General features: G+C 43.7%; 1 protein-coding gene across 2 annotated transcripts in view; it reads right to left on the minus strand.

Annotated features, from left to right (window-relative positions):
- Positions 1 to 5012: 5012 nt before the first annotated feature.
- Xpr1 (xenotropic and polytropic retrovirus receptor 1) overlaps positions 5013 to 27592 on the minus strand; it is a 144733-nt gene continuing 122153 nt past the window's right edge. The window contains exons 13-16 of one of the 2 annotated variants that reach the window (XM_039090615.2): positions 20959 to 21125; positions 18034 to 18173; positions 12435 to 12656; positions 5013 to 10472 (exon numbers count right to left, since the gene is read on the minus strand). In XM_039090615.2, coding sequence (XP_038946543.1) covers positions 10412 to 10472; positions 12435 to 12656; positions 18034 to 18173; positions 20959 to 21125 — 590 coding nt within the window. In that variant the 3' untranslated portion in view covers positions 5013 to 10411. The remainder of the gene's footprint in view (positions 10473 to 12434; positions 12657 to 18033; positions 18174 to 20958; positions 21126 to 27592) is intronic. The other variant, NM_001105992.1, reaches the window with a different exon arrangement.

Here is a 27592-nt window from a genome sequence, read left to right on the forward strand (position 1 = left end):
AGGACCCAGCACCCACATGGCAGCTCACAATCATCTGTAATCCAGTTCCGGAGGACCCAGCATCCTGTGTGGGTGCCTGGCACACACATGGTACGCATGCAGCATAGGCAAAACACGTAAAATGCAAATACATTTTAAAACGAGAGAATATATGAAAGGATAACAGTGCCGTGAGGGCTCCAGGGTGGAGGGAAGTTGGCTCACCTTCGCTGCCCAGAGCTCTTTTCTTCCCCTCACATGCATAGCTTTGTTGTCTCATACCCGGTGTCGAGCCCTCTTACCCACCTTCCTTTGCGCTCACCTTGCTGTTTTAAGCCCGGCCTCTGCTTGCACTGCAACCTATGTGAGCAGTCTGCAGTTTTCACTACAGGCCCTTTCTCTTGCTATGTACGGAGAGCTGGATCCTGCGTTGCTCTCTCCTGATCTAGTGTAGAGGATGTTCCACGAGCCAATGCTATGTTCCGCGCACTGACATATAGCCCGCGGCTGTTGGACCGGATGTCCTGCAGGTGTCTGTAAGGTCCATTTGGCCTGGGGACCAATTGTACCCTGGAGTTTGTTGCCTTTGTGCTTGTCTGACTGGCCCATTGATGAAAGTGGGTTGCTCACCTGCTTTGTATGGGAGTCTCTCTCTTCCCTTACGTCTACTGATACACGCCTCATATCTGATTGCTTTCTTCATCCCCTAGAGTGGTGAAGTAATTTACTCTAGTAGTGTGTTCTGATTTATTGTGATATTTGGGTTGTCTCCTATGGCTTTTTGCTTTCTGGTTACTATGAGGCTGACAAGGACCTATGTGGGTAGCAATACAATTTTTTAAAATAAAAGTTTAACATTACCATAAAGACCGAAGCACAGAACATACGCGTGAGTTCAACGTCTCCATTTCTCCTAGCGTTCTGAATTGTCTTCCTAGAGCGCCTGTGTGTCATGAGTATCTTTTAATTTTCTTTCTGAAGCTAAAGGTATGGTTTATGCAGTGTGCTTGGAACACTGGAGCACGTTTGCACAGTTACACCCGCTCAGTCAGCAGCATGGTTTCTGTCACTTTGCAACAGCCTCATTAATGATTTATTTATTTTATATGAGTATACTGTAGCTGTCCTCGGACACACCAGGTGAGGGCATCAGATCCCATTACAGATGGCTATGAGCCACCATGTGGTTGCTGGGAATTGAACTCAGGACCTCTGGAAGAGCAGACAGTGCTCTTAACCACTGAGCCATCTCTCCAGCCCTGACCCTGACTTTCTTTTACCCAGCTTTGGGCTCCTTTTCTGTTTGGAGGACTTTTCTGTTATTCCTTTGGATAAGCTTCCTATGCCTTTGGCATTCTTTTTTGTTTTGATTTTTGTTTGCTTTTGAGACAGGGTTTCTCTGTGTAGCCCTGGCTGTCCTGGAACTCACTCTGTAGATCAGGCTGGCCTCCATCTGAGAAAGATCTGCTGCTTCTGCTTGAGTGCTGGGATTAAAGGCGTGAACCCCCTCCCCATTCTCTTACCCCAGAAACCCAGATATTTTTCTCTTAGTGCTGCCACAAAGTTCCCTTTCCTCCCTCCCGACTGTGTATGTTTGCATCGCCTGTCTTTAAGCTCGGAGTCTCTAGTTAATCGAGACCCGAGTGTTGTGTCGTGTTGGTTGACTATGTGACCAGGCTAAGCTACAGCTTCCTTCTACTGTCTTAGATTTTTCCAAATATTTTATTTTTAAAAGTTGCTCCCATGGTGACTAGGTCCTTTGAGTATTAAAAGATTTGTAATTTCTCCTCTTCAACTCAGAGAATCCTTACACAGCTGCTCTAAATGCTCCATCACGCTTCTCTTACTGGCTGTTCTCTCAGGCGTTTCTGGAATTTCTGAGGTAAGGTCATGCTTTCCTCAAGCACATCCTGGGGTCACAGGCACACTAGAGCAGTGGGCATTGATTAGGTCTTTACTCCACTGTTCATCTGGCTTTGTCTGTGCAGGTCTTCCCTGGATTTCTCAGCTGGCTACAGTCACTGTTTCTACACTGGCTTGTCGCTGCCTTGCTCCTGATTTATAGAGTGTGTTGTCACAGCACAAATTGTTCAATGCTACAGGGTAGTCTTTGCCGATTTGTTTCACGTGTACGTAGCTGCTGGTGTGTTGCGGAGAAAGAACAGGAGAGTACCTAGCAACAGCGGTCTGTCTTCTCAAGCTTCTCCCTGTGGCGAGTAGGATCCCATACTTCCCCATGGTTACCATGCTGTGGTCAGGCACTATGGGAGTCTGCCCACCACAGACAGATTCACCAACCACAGCTCAACTACCCTGATTCCTAAGTCAGGGAGCTACCATTGCTACCAAACTGTGCCATACGCTGAGCACGTAGCCGACCAACACAACACTGGGGTAGGATCTCCAGCCAGACCAGCACAGCTGTCTATGAGAGGTGCTTGTGGCTCAAGATCCCGGCCACAGGTGGCGCTCGCTGCAGTATTAGGCCGACGAGGTGGGCTTACATGTAGTCTCGTGGTCATGAGGCACTTTGTGCACAGGCAGACCTGGGGATGGGGTTTCATCTGCCAGCAGATTCCCAGAGCATAGACTTGTGCTTAACCTGCCCTCAGTAAATAGGTATTTGAGGCACAATATACTGCCCTTAGCCTCCTTGGTCACAATCTAGTTAAATGACCACAGGGGCCTGTACAGTATGGGAACTGGCATCAGAATTCATAGCACAGTGGGCCATGATGTGAGCCTACACAGGTCCATCCCACTTGGGTGCAGGTCTTTTCTGGTATCAGGGCATTGTAGAGCCAGTGGGCACCTGCTAATAGCTGTACTGCGTGAGGCTGGAGGAGGGTAGCAGAGGCATCCCCCTGCTCACATTAAGTTAGGCTATCCCCGGATTTTACCATGGAAAGTCTGGTACTGGGCTTCATGCCTAAGGCCTACAGGTTTCATGGGAATTAACTGAGGTGGGCTCCCTTCAGTAAATGGGAAATGTCTCTGCTGAGCTGCCTGAAATATAAGAGGTGCATGGTGGCAAGAGAGTCTCTTGTCCTGTCTTTTTGTTGTCACACTGAAAACAAGCACGGATAACTCACTGGATTTCCTCAGCTCTTGTGTATGTAGTGTTTCTGGTATGGAAACAGCTGCTCACCTGTTATTCCGTAGGGAGATGGTGATTGGAGCGTCTTGGCGGTCATCCTGTTCGGTTCCGCACCTTACTTTTTAAGGGATAGAAAGTAATCAGAATAGGTTTTACTAACATCCCAGGAAAGGCCGCAGAGCCCCTGAAATTGGTAGAGAAAAATCCATCTTACTTTGGGTGCATATGGCTAGGAGTCTGGCTTATTTGCCAATGGTTTCATAAAAGTAATTTATAAACAGCCTTATTACCATCTCTGGTTTATAAAATTAATGAAACCAACTTCCGCTGAAACCAAGTAATGTCGATTAAGCACATGGCAGGAACTTGATGTAAATTAATCTTAAAAAAATGGAAGAATTCAGGGGCTGGAGAGATGGTTCTTCCAGAGGTCCTGAGTTCAATTCCTAACAACCACATGGTGGCTCACAACCATCTGTGATGGGATCCAATGCCCTCTTCTGTGTGTGAAGACAGCTACAGTGTACTCATAGATAAAAATCAATAATTCTTTAAAAAATGTAAGAACTCAGCCAGGCAGTGGTGGCACACGCCTTTAATCCCAGCACTTGGGAGGCAGAATCAGGCAGAATTTGAGGTCCATGACAGCCAGGGATATACAGAGAAACCGATCTTGAAAAACAAAAACAAAACAAAGCAAACCAACAAACAAAAATCCTCCAAACCACCCTCTACAATGCATATATACAGTGCCCTTGTGAGAAAATGTGGGGAGCTGGGCCAGAAAGGACAAATTAACTACTATTCTCATAACCTTTGAAGAAGGTTTAATAAAAAAAAAAATCCAGAAAAAGAACCAGATGACTAAAAGTCCAAGGACTCTGGATGTGTCTAGATTGATCTAGGGTTAGAGATTCTTTTGCTCTAGGTCTTAATTAAAATTGCCAGCTGGTTCACATGTGACTGCGACACTGTGTATTTGGCAAGCAGGGAAGTCCCACATGCTGTGGGACAGGGGGAGGGAGAGGCTACAGAGTTCATACCCATTCACAGCCTGCATGGCAACAGGACAGAGGGGCAATAACAGCTTTAAAGGCAAAGGCTCTCCTGCTCAGCCAGCAAGCCATTCCCTTTCCTGCTGGACACACTCCTCTTAGGGGCAGTTAATTTTGTAGCTTTGCCTAGTCAGACCTCAGCAGCACTAATAGTCCCAGGATCTCAGCAGGAAGAGCCAGCTGCCTTCCCACCTTGGGCATGGACTTGGACACAACAAGGGTCTAGCTTGCCAGCATGTGATTACACATAGTGTTTCACTTAATGCTGGATTGTGTACAAAAAGCACGAAACTTCCTGGGTTGATGTCATTGTTTTAGAGCCATACCTTTTAAAAAAAAGCAATTTAAGAATATTTTATTTAAGGGGGAAGGGTCTCTCTCTCTCTCTAGCCCAGGTAGCCCAGAACTATGTAGCCAGGGCCTGTCTCAAACTCATAACAATTCTCCTACCTCAGTCTGAGGGTCATAGGTATATCCCACTATGCTTGCTGCTTCTTCTTTCCTCCTCTTCTTCCTCCTCCTCCTCCTGCTCCTCCCCCTCCTCTTCCTCCATCATCCTTTCTTCTTCTTCTTCTTCTTCTTCTTCTTCTTCTTCTTCTTCTTCTTCTTCTTCTTCTTCTTCTTCTTCTTCTTCTTCTTCTTCTTCCTCTTCTTTTTTCCTCCTCCTCCTAAATTGCTTTTAAATTTAGTAAATTATGTTTTCCTAATTCACCATTGTAAGCTGCTTGTGTTAGGCCCACATACATGTTAATACTAAGGGGAATAATGGTCAGGAATCTAGGACACACAGAGAGAAAGCAGACAGTGACACGGACCACTCTCTAGGGATGAGTCAGCACGCTGTTGGAAAACAGAGCTTGTAATAATGAAAAAGGCCAGAGTTTTGTAACCAATCACTTTTCTTTTTAAAAACACATAAGCACATTAACTTTTTGCTTTTTACACCATCTAGAATCTATAGAACAGTACCACATTGTGCATTTAACCTACTTATCCAGAAGGAAACTCCACATGTCATAAGAATTCTACCCATATAAGAAGGAAAAAGGAGACAGCTAATAGCATAGTCACAGATACGACATGAGTGCAAGCAAGCATTGATCCGTGGACGTCACCTTTTCTGTTCACCAGAGTGGAGAGTAGGAAAGAAAGCAAGGGTTCAAATGGGGCAAGAGTCACCCACAGAGGACTAACCACAATCATAGTTACTCTTGACAACTATAGTTCAGGTAATCACTGGACAGCATCATTTGACCAACACGGTGTGGAGGTGGGTGTGTGTGTGTGTGTGTGTGTGTGTGTGTGTGTGTGTGTGTACACAGCAGAGGGAGAGGGTTTGAGAAGAAAAATAACAAGTGTCACCCTAATTCCCTCCTAAACACTCTTCATTGATACAAGCTTCTATGCTAACCCAGAAACCCCACATAATGAATCTTCACAATGTAAGAAAGTTTCAAGGGTTTTGTTTTTGTTTTTTTGCAAACTGAAATAGGAGTGGTTTACAACGTTATCTTAACAGTTCAAAACAAATAATCAGGTCACAAACAGTCCTCCTCCTTGTCCACAGCATATTAATGTTGCCAGGGACAACAGGAGAAGTGCGGGCAGGAACTCTAGAGAGAGCGTTGGAGAGATAGCAAGGCAGGACCCTGCCCTTTCTCACAAGTCCACATTTGTCCAGCAGTGCCGCCGCCGCCGGCTGCCCTCTGCCCTGTGGTGGTTCAGATGGACAAGAGTCAAGTGGAAATTAAATTCAAAGGTGTACAAGATGAGACTCAATGGACACTGAATCCAAGGCAAACAATAGGTCATTTGATTGTCCTCCATAGGTGGATGGCACCGTATAGAAAAACTGAAGCTGGCATTGGTTTAATAAAATGAACCCAAGGTTTGCTACAAGAAAACATATTCGGTTGTAAATTGATATCGTTTTCCCCACTTCAGGGCAAACTCATCTCGCCCCCATCACTTCCTCATCCACTATAAGAAAATATATTCTGAAGGTTGTTATTCTGAAGGTTGTCTCTAGGGGGCAGGCGACTCGCTATCAGTTTTGAAAGTTCAAGTAAGAAAGGCACCAGGGGCCACGCCCATCGGCGCCTCTTCTCCATCAGGCAGACTTTGTACTCTCTAACTTCAGCTCTTGCAGGTCTAATGAAATGTTTTTGCGGTGTAGAGAATATTCATTGAGTGGAGTGTGGTTAACGCTGGCTAGAGGACTGACTTCTAACACTGAATACCATCAACTGATGCTACGACATAATCAACTCTATCCCACACGACCACGTGCTCTGGCATTGTAGAAATGGAAAATAGGCAGGCTAGGAGCTTTAACACTCGGTATCATGACTGATACCTGAAATGCAGAAATTCATGTTTAAGTGAATGATTAGCAAAAACCAATTAGAAAACAGATTACCATTTTCAAAATCCAACCCAAATTTCTAATTTCACTTGGTCAGTAATGACACTGGCTCACTAGGATAGAGAAAAGTACATACAGTTTCTGTGGTAGAGGGAGCTCAAGATTTAACACGATCAACGTTTAGTCTACCTTAATCCTAGACCGAAGCTATTGTTTATAGTAAAAAGTCCCTATGGAGAGGGAGGCAAGTTTATTAAACTGGTAAAAAAACAACAATCTAAAGCATATTTATGAAATAGTATAATCACTTCGGAGAATCCCATGGTTTTGATATGTTACAGATAGTGTTATTTCTTAATCCTTTTCCTTAGAATAAGAATTCTCTGCAGTTACTGCTTGCAAAATTGAATTTGGGAGTAAAGAACTATTCTTAAATAATACAAAGTGACAGGAAGTGGAGGCATCGAGGGACAAGAAGACACAGCCCCAGTCACATGATTTACCTAGTGCCTTGTTCCTGCTGCCAAGACCCCCAGTCCTCTCTGTTATCTATGAGATTCTTCTATTACTCTGACTTTGTCAATGTGCTTCTGTTTGCCTCAGCTCTACTCCTGCCTTGCCTTAGGTTCCCCTGTTCAGAAAGCAGGGAAGCATGTTGGAAAGATACCACCCATTAAAAGTGACTTTTAATACTCAGCTAAGAGGTCTCATTTAGAACGCTGGGGAGTCATGGCTCCTAGGAGGGGCCTCCTCTAAGAGTTCATCTGAGTTCTTGCTAAATTACTGGCATTCTTTTACACTGTGACCTTTTTTGTTTAGGGGCCTGGAGACAAAAAGCCTGCACTTGACCATTACACTGAACTATGGGATTGACTGCAGTGCTGATTATGCCATTGCTTCTGTTTGGAGGACATCATCGACGCCCCACTGTTGACATGGCTTCAGGGATAGGCTAATTTACAAACAACAAACTGCTAGGATCTCTTTGCACTGCCTTGCTTTCTCCGTGAGTATGAAAGGTAAAGTGGACTTTAGTCTCTTTTTCATTTCTTTTGGGAGTATTTCAAGCATTATTAAAAATGGGGTTCTCGGGGCTAGGGATTTAGCTCAGTGGTAGAGCGCTTACCTAGGAAGCGCAAGGCCCTGGGTTCGGTCCCCAGCTCCAAAAAAATGAACCAAAAAAAAAAATGGGGTTCTCTTCAAATAAAACTAAAAGGAAGAGTTCTTAGGCTACGGTCAGATAAGTGTTACCTCTGGTTAGTATGTAACATGACATTGGTATCGAGAGTTTCAGGGTACAGGATTATTCAAGAACACATTAGGGGACACTGCTCCCAGTGCCTAGGGCAGATGAAACCGAGGAAAGGAAAACAATTAATGCTATTCATTGTTTTTTGGTGGAGAAATCTCTTTAGAGCTAGGAGATGGAGCTGGAACATCTGAACACACAGTAGGGCATCTGCCATGGTAAGCAGCACAGCACGTAAGCCTTACTTCTGAGTAGTCAACAGGATGGATATCAGAAAAGGAACATACTCTATCACTGTATTGTTTATGAAAGAAATAATACTGATTAGGGTCTGGACTCCTGGCAGGCAGAGAAAGACCAAGCTGGCTCTACGTTACCTGACGTAAAGACAAAGGAGTCAGAATGTCAGGGTTCAACTGTGAGTTTGTGTGTGTCGCCAGACAGGCTCACTACCAGAGAAAGAAGCTGACAATTCACAGGGTTCTGGATACACAGTACCACTGATTTTATTTGTACAGGAAATGACTGGTCACTGAACCTTCCTATATATTCCTAATCATCACTGTGGTTAACCTCAGAAACCAGTGAGATCTATCCCCAGCTTTAAAGTACAAAACCCCAGAATAGTAAGGAAAAATTCTAAGTAGAAATAATGCAACCTTTAATCTGCCACGGGTCTCTAAACCGGTACCACTGATTATTATAAAGTGTACAATTTATTTATAGTTTTGTTTTTATTTTAAATAAACGCTTGCTCTTTAGTTTTGGGGCAAGGGACAAGCTTGGCAAAACACAAAAAGCAACAGAACCTACAACACTGAGTAAGCTTTTGGTGGGGAGGGGGTGTTTAAAATCTCAATTCAGAAAGGAGAAAAAAAATGGAACTTTGTCAGAATAAAAATGTGAGAAACTTTCTAAATGGAAGTTGATGAGTTAATCAGTAGGATTTTAGCAGTGCAGTAACGTTAATGAGTAAAGGTCTGATAGGCAGGAGGAGCTAATGACAAAGCGAGAGTGAGAGTGAAGGGGCAGAAGCCAAGTTTAGAGCAAGTAAGTGTTAACTGCTGCTTTCCTAACCACTGGCTTCTTTGTCTATAGTGAATCTGACAAGGGCAGAAGTGAGCCAACTTTCATGACTCTCCTATGTGGGGCTTTCATCTAGATCTGAGGGTGGGGCCATTTACCTTCCCCGGTATTTATATTAATTTTATTGAATAATGGCTGGAGAGAAAATCCAGGGTCTCAGAAATGCTGTGCAGACACTACTACCAACGAGCTATGTTCTCAGTGCGGACATCACCAAATTTGAAACCAACCATTTCCAAGAAAGTCATATGCTATATGTTTTCAGGCTTCTTTAGAGAATTTATGAGGAAAGGGGGGGGGAGATAAATTAGTAAAGATAGGCATTTATACCCAGAATTTTCTAAGAAATATAATTTAAAAAGTATAACCTGGTTTAGAGGCCCCAAATTTAAAAATAGGCCTTGGGGGAGCTTAAAATGGCCACCAAGATCTTTTGTGTCAATGAATATGAAGGAAGAAGGATTTGTTCTAGATGCTCAAAACTACAGTCCCTACAAAATACTTTTAATCAAATTTGACCAAATTCTGGCTGAGGCAGATGAGGCCAGAAGGGGACGTGTCTAATGAAGGTGTAAGGAGTCTGAAATAGGCCTGTCTTTCCATCTGGCCAATAAAGACTACAGTTCCCCCACATGCAGAAGCACATAGCAGAACTTCATCGTTGTGACTGGAATATGGGTGACTGCATCCTGCACCTGCTCCTCACAAAACAACTGTCAGGACCTTTGCTCTGAATGTCCACCGCTGGGACGCAAGGGGGATGCCTGGTCAGGACAGTGACGCTTGGGACTTTAGGGTAGCAACTTAAAATATAGCAATAAAACTTTGGCTTCAAGTTAAAACAAATGAGGGAAGAAATTGAACTGGTACAAGGTGTTTCCTGAAAGAGGTTTGTGGCGTGACCTCAGCAGTGCCAGCGAGCCTTAGTTCCTCCTGCCTCCCTCACGGGAGTAGCATTCATTTATGGTTACGTTTCATAAATAATGAGAAACTATGTAACGAATACATCATATCCCCACCCGCCCGAACCCTCCCCAGATGAGAAAAGTCACATGGAATTACAAGTAGCTTTGTGGAGGAGGTGCGGCTCCAGCTGCACTTCCCTTGCAAGTGCTGGGGTGCCTCTGCACTGGCTGTGAAGGAAGGGAAACTCTCCATAGAAACTGACAGAAAATTTAAAAGCCGGTGTCCGGCGTCCAACAGTCAGACAGGCCCGGCGAAGCTGAGTTACCCCACGCTGTGCGTCAGAGGCTCCTTCCAATGCTTGTTCTTCATCCTGATGGGTATCTGCATCTTTGAGTGTAAACAACCCGTAAGATATTAAGTTTTTGTTCCTTAAAACATCTTCTGATTGGCAAATGAAGTATTTGTTTTAAAAATAGAAAATGAAGATTAAACCAGAAGGAAAGGAAAGAAACACAGTGAGCTTGCTCCGAGTCCATAGGACCCGATCTGAGGAGCCCGGGAACGTGTTCTGTTTTCTCCTGTTCTCAGCTGGAAAAACGGTGCTGGAGGTTGCGTTGGTCGAGGAAAGAATTGTAGAGTAGGAAATCAAGGATGTTACTGCAGACTTCAGCGGTTCAAGTGTTAGCTTCGTCATCTGTGTCTTCTATCAATACCTTAGTGTCTCGAGCCTTGGATCTAGAGTAATCAGAGGAAACACACAGGTCAGTCACACGCAGTGCTGGGTGTGCGTCCACTCTCCCCAGCACCGAGAGTGCACACGAACTTGATCTACTCAGGGTGAGGAAGTAGGCACAGCAGTAGGGTGTGTTTACACAGACAGGACCTGCGTCTGAGCACTGGCTACCAGGCGGTAAGCAGGAACATCAGTGAACCTGTCAGTCCTGCTGATGTCACACAATCTAGGAGGCTGTGCAGAGACTTCTCTATCTCATCAAAATGAGACTGGGCAACTGACACTCGTCAGCCTCAAGATGACGGCAGTGCTGTGACAGGAGATCTGTTCCTCCCACCTGACAGATGGGGAGGCTGCCATTCAGGAGGCTGAGGATGTGCAAAGGCTGCATGAATCCATGATGCCAGAGCTGAGTCTCAGGTCTCACCTCAGATTCCCTGTGCTCTTTTTACCACAAACCTGTTCTTCTAAATGCCTTCCTCTGGTTGCCATCTAGTTTCCCAGCTTTTCCCTTCAAACACCTGAAATGAACAGACTCTGCACCAAGGAGCCTCCCTCTGGATCAGAAGCCGTGTTTACACTGCCCTCTGCTGGTAGCTATGAGACCTTCAGGTGAGGAGCTCTGGCTTGTCAGCCTTTTCTCCAGGCCACTGAGGCACCCCTCTTCCCCAGCCACTGCTCCTGCACCCTAGGTAGTCAATGCCTTCCAGACAGAAGTGCAGGCTAATTCAATGCGCTTCCCACTGACTTCCTGTGACTTCTGCTACTTTACTTTTCCTCCTGCCTAAGACTCAGTTTCCTGTTTTCTGCTTTTTCTCATCTCTACTTTTTCTTTCTAGAAAACTCCCAATCTCTAACTAAAGCTTTTAGTCTTCACTGGGCTACAGCACCTTCTGTTCACCTCCTCTATGCTTCTCTTAGTCCGACTTTAAGATCCCAATCCAGGCCTTTTACTGTCCTGTACTTGGCAGTGCCCTCCAGGCCATCTTCTGGCCTTTAGATTTCCCTTTCTTACCGCACTCTGCAGTGTCAGGACAATCTCCTTTCCTGTTGCTCCTCTTTGGAAGAACATGTTTTGTTTTGTCGTTTTCTTTTTTGCCCTATAAGATGAAGCTTACAGTTTTCAGACTTTGGTTCTTTGTCTGTTTCTTTGTTTTTGAGACAGGATCTAGTGTAGACCAGGCTAGCCTTGGTCTTGCTGTGTAGCTATGATCCTCCTGCTTTCATGACAACATGCTGGGCTTCTAGGTGTCCCTACCATGCCTGGCCACCTGACAGTTCAGATGAGCACACCCAGCTATATTTTCTCACTCCTGTTCTGAAACATGCGTTTCCTTTCTGCTGCTCCTTTTTTTATCCAAGTACTGCCTTACTCTCAGAGAAGCATCCAACTGAAGTCTCTCATCGTGACCTATGGTGCTATCTATTCTCTCACATGAGTGCAGTCAGCAAATGGTTTACATTTACCATTACCTCTAGGAATACAAAGGAAATGGCCGATAAGAGTCCTAGCTATGTTTAACAAGGTAGCTTCTACTTGTTGGGGTCTTTCTGTGATGATACTGGGTAATGAATTTACTCTTTTTAATCTCCCTTTGAACTATATACATCCTAAAGTACAGAAGACTGGTAAAAGAATTTGGTCAAGGTTACACAAATGATAGGATTTCTAAACTAACTCGAAGGTTATCTGCACACAAAACATGTCATACTCAAGAGTCAGGTAAGTCATTTCCCAACAAGCTTTTTCCTATGGTCTTTCATATTCCTACTTAGTAGGTAATACAATGGGACTTCTCATGTGCTCAGGAAGACATTTCAGAAGTTTGACCACACGGGATAGTTTGTTACTACTGTCTGGAGAGGAAGCATGGCTGATACCAGCGACTTCATCTGGTCTAGTCTAGTAGCTTCTTAACCAGTGTGACCCGTCACTGCTAACCGCACACGAGTGCTCTACGTACTGGGAAGGCAGGCGAGGCCGGCGCAGGGATATGCTCTGGTTGTATTTCCACGACCGGCTCTTCTGGCGGTTCCGCACCCCATCCTCCTGGTCCATCATCTGCTCGAGTAGTGTCTGGTCATCTGCATTGAGGGGGGCCACAGAGATGTCTCGCACGGCACGGAATTCACCACAGTTGTTTAGATGCTCATTCTCCAGGCGGAAGAAGTTCCACACAAATCGCCTAAACAAAACAGGCAAACACATTCACGTTAAGATCGGAATATGTCACTACTGGTGACCTCCAGGAGGCTCCTGCTCACTGAGGAGAAAACACAAACAAATCAGAACAATTACAGGCCAGACTATTAAAATCAGAGAGACAGCTAGGGACATAATGATTCAGTTAGGAAAGCATTTGCCTCCTGAGCATGAGCACATGGGTCTGAGGCCTCCTGTAGGAAGCCAGGCACAGTGGTGCACTTTTGTAATGTGGAAAGACGGGAAGCAGAGACACACAGATCCTAGAGCTAGCCCTGTCTACCTGGTGAAGTTCCAGGCCAATGAGAGACTGTCTCAAATAAAGGAGGTAGGTATCTGTGGAATGACAGTTGAGTTTGCTCCCTGCCTCCGCCTCCCACCCCCCATGCACACATACAATAAATAAAAGGAAGCAGAAAGATCGGTATGAGGACTGGGGCGGGTGGACGGGTGGGAGGATGACAAGAGTTGATTTTGGAATACAATTTTTCTTTATCCAGTAAGTTTATTAATTTATTGAGTACTTATTAAAATGAGGAAGTGGCACTGGCTGACACAGGTGGGTCTCTGCCTTTACTCCAGCAGTAGCTGTTAGATGCCCTGCAGACCTATTAGCAAAGAAAAGAAGCCCAGAGTCCCCTTCTTAAGACTGCTTAGGGAAACTGACTTTGACAGGTGGCATCCAACAAGTGTGAGTGACACCAGAGGCAAGTCACAGGGTCCTCTTGGAGATAAGTGTCTTAGGCAAGGGGACAAGGACAAGAAAGGCAACAAGAAAGCACTGCTGGTGTACTGGAGTGGAAGCAGGGTCTGTGGGGCCAGAGAAGAAGCTGTGGGTCAGATAGCAGGAAGGGAGATGCAGAGGGGAGGAGCACTGACCATCCACACAGGGCCCCATAGCCACAGCAAAGAGCCCACAGCGCACGGTGAGCATCTGAGGAGACTAACAGGATTCCTTTTAAATGGATTACTCTACTGTGGAAGAGCAACTGGACTAGGGAAGGAAAGCCCAGAGCGAGGCCAGTTAGAAGGTGGGGCAGGAGTCTAGATGGCAATGGTGACCCAAAGCTGAGACTATAGATGAAGCTGACAGAAACCTGTCACGTGGTCTGAGTGAAGGTGACATCATTTACTGGGACCAAAGAAGCAGATTAGGCTTCAGCTACCACTCACTAGATGACCCTGTGGAGATCAGCAGGTAGATGGGCACAGTTAGGCCGAGCTGGGCTTTAGCAATATGACTGGAAGACACAAGAGTGTGGAACCCACCCAACACTTGCAGGCGGGAAGGGTAAGGAGATCAGCAATGGAGAGGAGAAAAGAGGCTGGGGAGAATGGAGAACATAGTTTCTGAGAAGCTGAGTGAAGTCAGTGCTTTGCTGAGAGATAAAGATAACTGCAGAGAACCAAAGGTAAGAGTTACCGGAACAGCATCATCCAGGGGCTTTAGCTCCAGAAGACTGACTAGATTTGCATCATGGCTCCACCACTTATTAGCTACAAAGACGATAGGTAAGTCTCCCTGCCTATGCTTCTGTGTCCCCAGGAAACTGGCTAACGCTGGAATTTCATCCTGGTGGTGAAGAGTGAACAACAGTGACAGAGGCACACCTGGTCAGGAAGGCGGCTCAGCAGGTGGAGGTGCCTGAGTGGAGGGAGACACCCTGGGTGTGAACCTAGATCCCGGAAGGCACAGGTGAGCACTAACTACTGAGCCTTTACTCTGATCTCCTCACATGTACAGACACAGACACAGACACAGACACAGACACAGACACAGACACAGACACAGACACAGACACAGACACAGACACAGACGACACAGACACATGTGGTTTTTAAAGTGGCTCAATGTCAGAACTGAGAACAAATACACGAGTTGAAAGGAAGAATGGGGAGAAAGGAGAGTAGAGAGAGCCAAGTGTGCAGAGTGGATTTGGGTCTTAGGTACTTGGGGAAATGAAGAAGGGAGGAGATCTGACAGACAGACAGACAGTCTGTTTAGAGAAATCAATGGCATCAACAAATAAGCCCACTCTTTCGAGGGGCCTCCATCGCCCTTAAGCTTGACCATGTTTGCGCATCTGAGCTCACGAGAATACTAGACAGTAATCTAGAGCATCTGTGTGTGCTCTCATTTGTGCACGCTATATCACGGTGAAGAGTCAACAGAAGGGAGACCTTCATTTTCCCCCAGCACACTTAGAATAACATAACTTTAATGACTTTTACCCTCACAGTTACTGTTGAGTTACCTGCCAGTCCAACTGATACTTAACTTCTCTCAGGCTATACAAAAGAATTAAATATAGGTCAGTGAGATGGCTCAGTGGTATGTGCTGCCAAGCTGGAGGACCTGAGTATAGTCGCTGGGACCCACATAAAGGAAAGAACCAATTTCCACAAACTGTCTTCTGACCTCCACATGTGCAGGTCACATCCACACATATACACACAAGATTATTATAAATATGCAACTAAAAAGAAGTATATCACAATAAAACATACACCTTAAAGTCTGCATGTTAGTGTGTGTGTGAATATATATATATATGGATATAAAAATAAAAATACATTGTGTAACTGCTATCCTAAAACATAAAAAGACATTACTACACTGAATGCCACTTCTAGAGGGCGTATTTGTAGCAACTACTTAGCTCTGGGCTCTACCTGTAACTGATTCTGTAGATGGAATGTGACGGAGTGTGACAGGAGTCAGAATCTTTTCTCCCATACAGAATGTCGGCTGCTTCATGTTTAATGTTCCCTTTTAACTGTTATGTTAGCCCCTTTTGTCAACAGGTGGTGTCAGGATACATATGGGTCTGTCTCTGGATCCCCATTCTGTTCCACTGTACTCACTGCTTATCTAACCTCTTATAAACGTGGTATACTACTGTACACACACACACACACACACACACACACGCACGCACGCACGCACGCACGCACGCACGCAGTCACACTCTACTGTAGAATTGGCTTGTCAATCTTCGCACATATACCAATCTCTCACTAGAGTTGTTTCTGGGTGCTTTAATGAGCCTGTGTTATTAATTGCCCAACCAGGTACTGTTAACAATGACTTTTCCCACATGCAGCAGGGCCCTCCCTCTTATTCTATTATTGTGTTAAATTACACCAATTAATTTTTGAACACTGTGGTAGTTTGAATGAGAATGGCTCCCACAGGCTCATATATTTGAATGCTTGGTCCCCAGTTGGTGGTACCGTTTAGGAAGGATTAGAAGGAATGGCCTTGCTAGAGAAGGTGTCACTGGGGATGGGCTTTAGGTTTCAACAGCCCATGGCCAGAGCCAGTCTTGCTTTATCTGCCTGCTGCCTATAGATCAGGCTGCAGCTCTCAGATACTCTGCCTGCACTGTGACTGCTGCCATGCTCCCTGCCATGGTCACACACCGACCCTCTGAAACTGTAAGCAAGGCCCCAGTCAGATGCTTCCTTTTATAAGTTGCACTGGCAAGGTGTCTCTTCACAGTAAGAGAACAGCAATTAAGAAGATTTGTGTAAAAAGAAACAAAAAACAAACAAACAAACAAAAAAACCAGTAAAAATTTGACTTCAACTATTTGGAAGAATTCTCTTAGTCTGGAGTTTTCTTCATGGAAAGTATTTTGATATGGATTCAAATTTTGATGTCTTCAAAACAAAAGATATCGATTTCTCAGCTTTTCCATTTTCTTATTGATTACAGTAAACTATGGTTTTGTTTGTTTGTTTTGAGGAATTTGACTATTTCATCTGATGGTACTTACGGTCCCTTTAAAAACCCTTCAGAAGCTGGCCCTGAAGACAAAGGCACAGGTGAGCCACCCTGAGGCTGTGAGAGCAGGAGCTGGCCCAGCCTCTCACAGGCGGCAGCACTTGGGAGCTTGGTGCCCATGCCTTGCCTGGGCAGCACAGTGGAGCTAGCTCTGGAGGAGTGGGTGTGGGTAAGTTGGCCTTGAGGGCATGGGCAGCAATCAGGAAAGCTAGGCAGGAAAGCTTTCTCTGCTTCCTGCGGGTGGCAGCACTGGATGGCCTAGCTGGGGCAGTGCTGGAGAGCTCGTCCTGGTGGTGTGGTCAAGGGAGAGTCGGCAGGCTGACCAGCTCAGCTATCATTCAGGCCCAGGTCCAGGGCTTTGAGACTTCCCACCCCAAATCTATATCATCTGTGAACTGTTGATGAGCATAAAACCAAGGATCAATCCCACTGATCCAAAACCGCAGGATCTCCATGACACAGGGCAACAACAGGATATCTGAGAGGAGTCCTGGGTAGAACCCAATATTGATGCTGTCACAGAAGACAGAGGCCTCAGACCAAACCAATGCCTTCTTCCAGTGAACGTTTGCAAGTGAAGATGAATGGACAGAGAATATGCTATGGGACTCTGTGACGTACAAGAGTCATTTGTTAATATCCCGCTGCACACTTGCTTTCTCTTCTGGTGATTCCTAATCTATGTCTTCCCTTCTCTTGGGTTTGGTTTGTCGTTCTGTTTCTATTTGTCTACTCTGTTAAGCTTCTGCTTTCTGATGCACACACTTAAGGTTATGCTGCCAGGGGCTCTTAGCTGTACTCTGCACCTCCTCTTCCCTGTCACTTTCAGTTTTCTTATAACTTTAACCTTGACTCCCCCAGGCATTAGCTGTCACCATGGTCTGAGTCTGAACTCTCCAAGGGCTCATGTGCCGAGTCTCTCAGTATTACTTTGAAGACCGTGGAGCATGCAGGAGGTAGTGCACGGCCACACAAGGTCACTTGGAAGCATGAGCCTCCACCACATGCTGTTACCATGCCGTCGTGTTATCATGCCATGGCTCCCATGGACTCAAACTCTCAGAAACCTTCTCTCTATCCTGTGCTTCTTGGCTCTCTCTCACAGTAGAAAAAAAAAAGCAGCAGATGTTTGGTTCATTTCTAAATGTCTGCTATTTTAAAATCTATCCTTTTGTGATGATGATGATGGAGGAGGAGGAGGAGAAGGAGGAGGAGGAGGAGACAATCTCATTATCTCTGGCTGGCCTAGAACTCGTTATGCAAACCAAGTGGCCTTGAACTCACAGTGATATAGATATACACACACACTACACACACACACTTGCCTCTGCTTTCCTGAGTGCTTGAACTATGCCCAAATAAATTTTTTATTACATTTATCTTGTGTGTATATGTGTGAACCTGCATGCCATGGCTCGTGTGTGTTGGTCAATGACAACTTCCCCTCTACATGCGGGACCTAGGATCAGACTTAATAGTAAGTGCCTTACCTGCTGAGTCAGCATGCTGGCCTAGCACTTGGCATCTTTTAAAAGAACCTTTGGTAGATTGCTCAATAGTTGTTTTTGCTTACCGGAAAACCTCAAGGGGGGCAAAGACAGTAGCTATGATATCCCCAACATGAGGCTTAAAAGTTGTAGCAGTAATAGAGATCTGGATAGTCCAGGCAAAGCGCAGAATCACGTCTTCTACGATGGCACAGTAGTAGTAAGCCTGGGAACACAAACAAACAGCAGGTTTTTCTCACACAGACTCAACAGTGTACCGGCTGCTGAGACGTTACCTGTCCCAGCGCAGACTCATGGGGAACGTTACATAGGTTTAGCTTTCTGTGAGTTCAGAGAGCCTTAACAAATACCACTGATGCTCACGCTGTACTCAGCTTAGACTGTAAGCTAAGTGAGGACGCTGGGGAGCCGAGACCGCACTCAAGGAGAAGCACAGGAAGACGATGGCTACGTCACTAGCACTGCAGGGAACGACAGATCCACTAACGGTACCATCTGTACTTAGAACTTCAAATCTCTCCAGCCCACACATAAGTTTTGCCTTTTATTTTTGATGTTGGAAAATAAAACGAGGCTTAGATTTCAGAAGCATCACTGATCATAGTATCCAGCTAATGCAGTTTATCCAAGAGTCTTAAATACACAACTGCCAACAGATCCCAGAACACACAAGTTACTTATTACTAAGCAAAATTAGTACTTTAAAGTGTATTTCAAGGCTGTGACATTTTGGTAACTAGAACTCCTATGTACTAAGCTGTAGTATTTATTTAATTTACTGTTTAAAAGTATTCTTCTTTTATGTGTGTGAGTGTTTGCTAGCATGTACATGTACAGCATGTACTATGTGTGTGCCTGGTCCCTTTGGAAGCCAGGAGAAGACAATGGGTCCCTGGCATTGGAGTTACAGGTAGCTGTGAGCTGCCATGAGGTACTGGGAACTGAACAAGGTCCTCGCCAAGATCAGCAGGTGTCCTTAGACACTGAGCCATTCCTCCAACCCTATTTTATTTAATTTTAACAAAGTGTATTCATCACCACTAGCAGGTTAACAAGAACCTACAATCAGTCCCCTTGTCTTGCTTTGTCCACTCCCTAGAGACAAACATTTGTAATTATCCATCCCATTTGCCTCCATAATTTTAAATGTTTTGATTAGTCAGTTTTGAATATTATCAATGAGCTGACGATTAGTTTTTAAATAAAAAATTTAAGCCAGCATGAATCAGCAATAGGTTTCAGTAGGGCATCTCCACAGTCTTCATTCTGAATTCTTCAGATTCATTCCTGCCCTCTTGCTCTGACCCCTCTTCTTGCCCCACAATGGCTCCTCTTCTATTTTCATGTCACATGTGGTCATCACTCCCATCCCCTCCTGCCTGAAGGTCTCTTTTTAACCCTTTCATGGTCCCCTTCCTAGTTTCATTACACACACACCCAACCTAGGTTCCCCATTGAGAGGAGGCAGGCAGAATTAGTATGAGGACTGTAATAGGATTTCAGAATGAAGGTAAACTGGACTGCACAAATGGCTTATTCACTTTTTCCTTATAAATTTGCAATTATATTTCAAGAAAGTATAACTTTATTTTCTAGAGCATTAAAATATGTAATAATAAAGAAACTGACTGACAGAATCTATTCGCTAATCCCACTGTATGGAAGTCAATAAATGAGAAGTCTATGACAGAAAACAAACTAACATTGATACAGAGACACTGAACTTACAGTCAGCACAAGAAACAAATGTGTCGCGGTGTTTACCAAACACCACAACAGTCATAAAGAGCACACACATGGTGAACATGAAGCAGCTTTACCTGACCTTCCTTCCTTCCTTCCTTCCTTGCTTTCTCTCTCTCTCTCTCTCTCTCTCTCTCTCTCTCTCTCTCTCTCTCTCTCTCTCTCTAAAACGGTTCTAGGGACTGAAATCTGCACCCTGTGCCTGCTTGTGCCTGCATGCTGTCAGCTGGCCCTGCCCCTTGTTTCCCTTTAGTTGACAATTATAAAAAGTATGTTCAATGCTCACTGATGTTTCCTAAATTCTCATGTGAGGATCAGTGCTTTCACGCAAGGGCTCACCCGAGGCCCCCATGCACACAGCGTCCTGCTCACTCATACTGCTCCCGTCCCTGCAGGCAGCTTTCTCTACCCAGCACCCCACAGTCACATATTTTTCAAAACACAAATCTGACATAATGGTGACATTTTGGTATAGGTCAAAACATTAACTCAGGCTTAGAGAGATGGCTCAGCAGTTAAGAGCACCGACTGCTCTCCCAGAGGTCCTGAGTTCAAATCCCAGCAACTACATGGTGGCTCACAGCCATCTGTAATGAGATCTGATGCCCTCTTCTGGTGTGTCTGAGGACAGCTACAGTGTACTCACATACATGAAATAAATATATAAATCTTTAAAAATTATTAACTCAATCTCTATGCTATCCACAGCAGAACTTTAGGCCAATAAAAATATCAAGAGCTAATGTAGTCTAACACCCTTACCTTTGAGAATCTTCTGCGGTCTGGCTGTCTGAATGGCCTAGTTGGTGTACAGCTGGGATTGGATACAGACAGCTAGATTCCCAGTTCATGGCTTAATGTTTTCAAGATCTAATCACCACATTTACCTTTACTAAATCATCTGTGTAAGGATACTTGTTCTTTTAATTTAAAATTCAGCTTCTCATACCCCTGTAATTCTAATAGTCAGTAAAATCCTAAAATAATATATTACATATAAAATATATTATATACAATATATAACATATATATTTTTCTCCCACTCTGATTGGGTTGGCACTCACTTCTAACAAATGTCCCACTGCATCTACTACACAGCAAACAAACAAGGTAAGTTTTTTTGTGGACTAGATTGGTATCTTGGATAATTGTTTTGTAATCATATTAGTTAACTAGACGTATGTCAGTACTGCTGTATGACCTAACTACAGATATATCTAAGATAAGTGTGAACATTCCATACTTACTTTTTGAGGGTATACAATTTCTTCCCGGAGGAAAGTGTTTTCTCCTGCATTCTTATCAAAGAGACCCCAGTCCATCTTGAGATCCCAGATGAGGGTATAGCAGGAACTGATGATACAAAAGACGACCCACAGGTAAAAGAACACCATGGTGTCAGAGTGACCTCGTTCTGGAGAAAGAGGAGGGAAGAGCAAAAGGGAAGGAGATTGCTAGATTGAATTACAGTTCCTTAGTAAGACCAATTAAAGAGATTCTTCACAAAGCCATAAAGAAATCAAACTGTTAAAATAAACATCCTTAAAAGAATCATTGTCAAACAATGGTTAATAACAAATATGACTTCTCTGAGGTGCCACAACAATCACTGAACTAACAGTATACAAAATTATACAAATGTTTACTAGGGGTCTGTAACACTTCAGTGTACTCTTTGGATGTCTAAACCTGAAATTTAAACTTCTACCACTAGGTGGCAGCTTAGGGTAAAAGATAGGGGAAAATGCAGACACATCAGGAAGAGCCTGCACCACTGTCTCTCCAAGAGCTCCTGGGGTGTTTTTGACTTGGAGCCTCCTTCACACACTGGATCATCAAGAGAAAGTGCTGAGAACACAACAGAGGCTGTGAGGAGGCACTTACTTGCCCTTTATGTTTATGGAGCCGAGCTTCCCTCAAGCTATAGAGTTCCATGACTTTCCCTCCCCCTCTACCCCCCACAGAGACATCACCCATACAAAGGCTAAACTGTCTTTATGCTGGAAACTTTCGGCTTTATTCTGAGAACACAATAAAGCACATTAAATCAGAATAAAAATACATTGTAAACATAGTTATACAATTTAATCTTTTTGGTTTTGAGTGCCCTGTTTGCTCTCTGAAATCCTCCTCTGGTAACTTCCTGAGTCCCCATGATGTTCTCCAGTTTCAAGATATGGCTAGATAACCAATAAGCTGGTTCTGAATTACCAGGAAAAATAATGGTGCACATGATCTAACTTCAAAAAGTTTTAAATTTTGGTCAGTTTCTCAGACTGTCTCATGCATTCTCCACAATTTGTCCTATTAAACAAGTATTTACTGATCATTTTAAAGTTATTAATGAGTTGAGTATGGAATGATCCAAAGGTAACTGGTAATTTGCTGAGTGACAGACGTTTGCTACATAACTGAAGCTGAGTTCAAATGAAGTACAAGGAGCTGCAAACACATCAAGGAGAATGGGAGTTTCCCACAGAAGGAAATGCACATCCGCAGCATTTGTGGTATTTCTAGAAAAAGAAATAAACAGTATCGCGAAAGCTAGGAGGATAAAGTGAGGTCATTCAAGGTTGAAGACATTTTTGAAAAGGCTTTAGGTACAAAAGTGTGTTATGTTTAAAAAGTTGTTTACATCTAGGGCTTATAAGACATAAGACAACGTACAAGATAGTTTGTAACAACTTGGAATAACATTGGAAAAGACATAGGTCTTGACTTCTGAATGCCTTCTTGGGCCTTAGGATCATTATTTTAGTAAAATAAATGCTCAGACATTTGTTGACACCAGAATTGCACAGTCAGAAAGAACTGATACCTTGCAGGTCTAGAACAACTGGAGTCAGTATGTCTTATCTCATAAGATACATAACTGTTTGCTGAAACAATCATTATTAAATGGTAAGGCATATAAACTTATAACTAGGTATATGTTAAAATAATAGACACTCAGAATTTATCACTTCCTCCTGGTGTTAAACTCTGTTTTTCTCTACCCTTCCCAGGTTGCATACATTCTCTCTGCATGATAGAAACACTACATTGCTGGTCATTACTGTACATCTTCTTCCAACTCCACATGCAACAGTCAGTGGCTTAAAACTGGGTCTGATGGAAAAATTTATATCATGGAAATCAAGAAACACTACAACCCAGTGTTCCCAATCTATACTCCCACCCAAGAGCTGGTTTATTAAATAAATATACACCAGCATACCACTTACTTAGCTTCTTTTAGACAGTCAGTAGGAGTTAAAGGCAAATGATTCTAACTGGATCTATCAAAAAAAAAAAAGAAGAAGAAATAGAAGAGGAGGAAGAAGAAAAAAGGAGGAGGAGGAAGAAAAGAAAGATCAGAACAGAACAGAAATGCTCTGTTTGGATAGGAAACAATCTCCAGGTTTAAATTATAATCACTGTGGTTATTTGAATAGGTTTGGCCCAACAGACTGAAACCTTGGTCCAAAGAGAGTGGCACTATTAAGAGGTGTGGCCTTGTTGGAAGAAGTGTGTCACTGTAGAGACAGGCTTTTAGGTCTAATACGTTTACTCTAGGCCCAGTGTAATATACAAGTTTCCTTCTATTCCCTGTGGATCAAGATGTAGAACTCAGAGCTCCTTCTCTAGCATCAGTCTGCCTGTACTCTGCCATGCTTCCCACCATGATAATGGATTAAACTTCTGAAACTGTAAGCCAGCCCCAATTAAATGTTTTCCTTTATAAGAATTACTGTGATGGGGGGTTGGGGATTTAGCTCAGTGGTAGAGCGCTTGCCTAGCAAGCGCAAGGCCCTGGGTTCGGTCCCCAGCTCTGAAAAAAAGAAAAAAGAGAAGAATTGCTGTGATGATATTGTCTCTTCACAGCAATAAAGTACTGAGAAAGTTATAAGAATTTTCTTCAGAAGCATATTGGTCTAAATATTTATATTAGAACACTGAATTTGAATCTAAGTGTCTAACACATAATTAGTTATCTAGGTATATTTGGATTTGTTCAGAGGTCAGCTAAGTAGTAGGAATTATCAGCTTCACGGATTCATTAAAACATGCTCACAATTTATCTACCAAGGTTTGCAAAAATAAAGCAAATTCAGGAATGGAATGAAATCCAGTCTTCATTATTTAAAAAATAAGATGAACATAGAGATTAAAAGACAAGATATTTGGTGATAAATTATATTAGCAACTTTTAAAATGAAATGTTTATGATAAGCCACGTAATCTACAAATTTTCTTCCAATTTTTCTAATAATAATGCTATATTAACTAGCTTGTTCGTAAGTGAGGCCTTGCACAGAATAACAGGTATATATTCAGCAAGTCACACACTGGTGTTGTCAAGTGAGCATAAGTGGTATCAAGTCTTATTACTGAAAGCGGATGCTCTTTATTAGTTACTGAAGAAATAAATATAAGTTATTATCAGAGGAAAATAAATTAATACTGAAACAAAACACAGTATACTAATCTTCCTGCACTTCTAGATTTTTGTCTTTATAACACAATTGTTAAGATGGTGTGAGCAGCTTCCTCTCCCTAAGCCCATTTATTCTATGAAACTTATAGGAGAAACACATGTAGATGTACTGACTTTTAAATATCTTCACAGACTATTCCAGAGTAAGTAATATTTTACCTCAGATTTCAATGATGCACCCATGCTACATTTGGGTCTCACTTTTTATCTTCCCTATTTCCCAAATAAAGAATGTTCCTCCTTTAAGTCCTCCTTCTTCTTTGGTATTCAGAGGACATACTGGAAGGATGCTGCCACCACTTTAGGCAAGCAATTACACCTTATTCTCTCTTGGCTTACCCTGCTAGTCCACTTTAGTAATGGTAAGAATCACAGAAAATCAACTCATTGCTATTCTACTAGAGGAGTCTCTCTCTTACACATCCTCCACATTTGAAACAGAATATATGGAATAAATTTATAGAACTGACATCTATTGAATTTAAAATAAAAATAAATTTCATAAGAGTTGCGGAGCCACAGCCATGATAGGAATGAAAGTGAAATAGGAAGGGAGAGGAGCGAAAGGCAGGACGCCAGAGCATCACACTGCAATCCATCTCTTTTCAAAGGGTACTTAAAGGGGCAGCATGTGAAGGGTGTCTTTTCTCTCAAAAGTCACCTACTCTGATAATTACCACTTTTTAACCCAAATTTAGATAAAAAGTAAAATGGAGCAGACATTGTTTTCAAAGTCCAAACTTTGGAGTAAGCTGAATTATGCCTGAGATTTGCACCTAAAAAATTTTGCATTTATTCCTATAGCCCCCCCAGATCAAACCACTGATTTTTGAGATTACTACTGTTCTCTGAGAAATGAATATACAGAAAATCTGCAACATGTAATAACGTAAAAGCCATATGACCTCAGAAGAAATTATGGCCCGTATTCTGACTAGTTATATGCTGCATGACACCCTCACAATGACAGGCAGCAGCAGTGGGCACAGCTCCAGCAGTCATGAGTTCATGACTTCCAGCAGCTGGTCCTCCACAGTGCACACGCTATGATGTGTGGTCGGCTAAGTGCATGAAATCCACTTGGACCGACCATATTCTCAGTGCGCATGAGTTACAGGGCACAACTTTCTCATCTGTCAGAAGTACTGGTGATCAGTCACTGGTCATCAGTGAGTTTTAGTGCACATACGATTGCACATGGTACTCCTTAGGTGATGACCATCTTCATCTTGGAGTGTGAAAAGCAGCATTCTCATTTTCATTCACAGTTAAAGATACTACAATCCTAGAGACAGGAGGTACAAAAATAACTGGTTCTGATCTGAGTTGGAATCCAGACTCTGTCACTTCCCAACCTTATGGTTACAGCAGACTTGTACTCTTACATAATTGAGACTAAAATGGGGCTAACTAGGCCTAAGAATAAAAGAGGAAAAGGGAAATAGCAATTCTATTCAGACACTTTTGTACCTCAGAGCATGCTTCCCTGAGCCCCTCTCACATTTAAAGTGAAAAGGAAGTTCTAGGAGTATGGAGTACCATTAAAAATATTTCTACGATAATGCAGGAAATAATTTTAAACCATACATAAGGGAGCAGCTCTGTGGTAGAGCAACACTCGGCCTGTGTGAGATCTGGACTTGACCTTCACATCAATAAAAACCCAGCTGGTGGGGATGTGAGCAAGGGGAACATTCCTCCATTGCTGGTGGGAGTGCAATTTGGAGGTTTCTCAGAAAACTGGGAATAGTTCTAACTCAAGACATAGCTATACCACTCCTGGGCATATACCCAAAAGATGCTCCACCATCCCACAGACACTTGCTCAACTTTATTCATAATAGTCAGAAACTGAAAACAACCTAGATGACCCTCAGCTGAGGGGTGGATACAGAAGACACATCTACACAATGGAATACTATTCTGCTATTAAAAAAAAGACTTCATGAATTTTGCGGGCAAATGGGTGGAGAATATCATCCTGAGTGAGGTAACCCAGTCCCAAAAGGACATGCCTGGTATATACTCACTTATAAGTGATATGAGCCATAAAACACAGGATACTCATGCTACATTCCACAGACCAAAGAAGCTAAACAAGAAGGAAGGCGCAGTTGAGAGTGCTTGACTCTCGCTTAGAAGGGGAATAAAAAGTCATTAGTCAGACGGAGAGGGAACTGGGTGGAAGAGGGGATGAGAAGGGGAATGGGGGGATTCAGGATCAGGTGTGGGGAGGAACAGGAGGGATGGACAAATGGCCATGAGAATGAGTGGAAATCTGCAACTGCAGGGGTAGGGGTGAGCAACTCCAAGATGAGACAGACCTGGGATAAGGGAGGTGCCCAAGGTCAATGGGAGCATCCTTAGCTGTGACTCCCAGCACTGGGGATATGGTACCCAAAGAGGCCACCTCCTGTAGCCAAGGCAGGAACCTCGGTGGAACAACAGAGACACCATCCCATCCATAAAACTTGACCAACATCTATCCTGTCTTCAAGAAATGCAGGGGCAGGGGATGGATCAAAGACTTAGAGGATGGCCAACCAATAACTGGCCCAACTAGAGATGCACCCCACGGGCAAACACTAATCCCTGACACCATTAATGATGCTCTGTGGTGCTTGCAGACAGGAGTCTAGCATGGCTGCCCCCTGAGAGGCTCCACCCAGCAGCTGACTCAGACGATGCAGAGACCCACAGCCACACAGTGGACGGAGCTTGAGGACTCTTATGGAAGAGCAGGAGGAAGGATCTGGGGACCAGGAGGGGACTGGAACACCAGAAAAAGACCAACAGAAGCAACTAACTTGGACCTTTGAGGCTCTCAGAGACTGAACCACCAACGAAAGAACATACACAGGTTAGACCTAGGCCTCCCTGCACAAATGCAGCCTGGACTGCATGTGGGTCCTGAACAACTCGGGGTGGGGGTTCCCAAAAGCTGTTGCCTGTATGTGGGATATGTTCTAGCTGGGCTGCCATGTCTGGCTTCAGGGGCAGTGGATATGCCTAGCCTTTTAGAGATTTGATGTGTAAGGGTAGGAGGATACCCAGGAGGAACCCTACCTGGTCAGAGGAGAAGGGGTTGGGGAATGGGGAGAAGGAATGTGGGAGGAGGTGACCAGGAGAGGGCAGTGGGCAGGATGCAAAGTGAATTAAGTTAAAAAAAAAAGTAATAATAAAAGGGGGAAAAAAAAACAGCTGAGAGGTGGTGTCACATGTCTTTAATCCCAGCACTTAGGAGGCAGAGGCAGGCAGTATATAAGTGATAAGTGGGTTCAATATAATTCTAAAATTAGTAAAAGAACGCAAAGAAATTAAAAGAGGCAAAACAACCTGGAAACGAATAGTAAGGTAGGGGGAATCAGTTTACCAAATTGAGATTTAATATGCAGTTCCAGTAT

Source organism: Rattus norvegicus, chromosome 13 (genome assembly GCF_036323735.1).
Source record: "Rattus norvegicus strain BN/NHsdMcwi chromosome 13, GRCr8, whole genome shotgun sequence".
Taxonomy (NCBI): domain Eukaryota; kingdom Metazoa; phylum Chordata; class Mammalia; order Rodentia; family Muridae; genus Rattus; species Rattus norvegicus.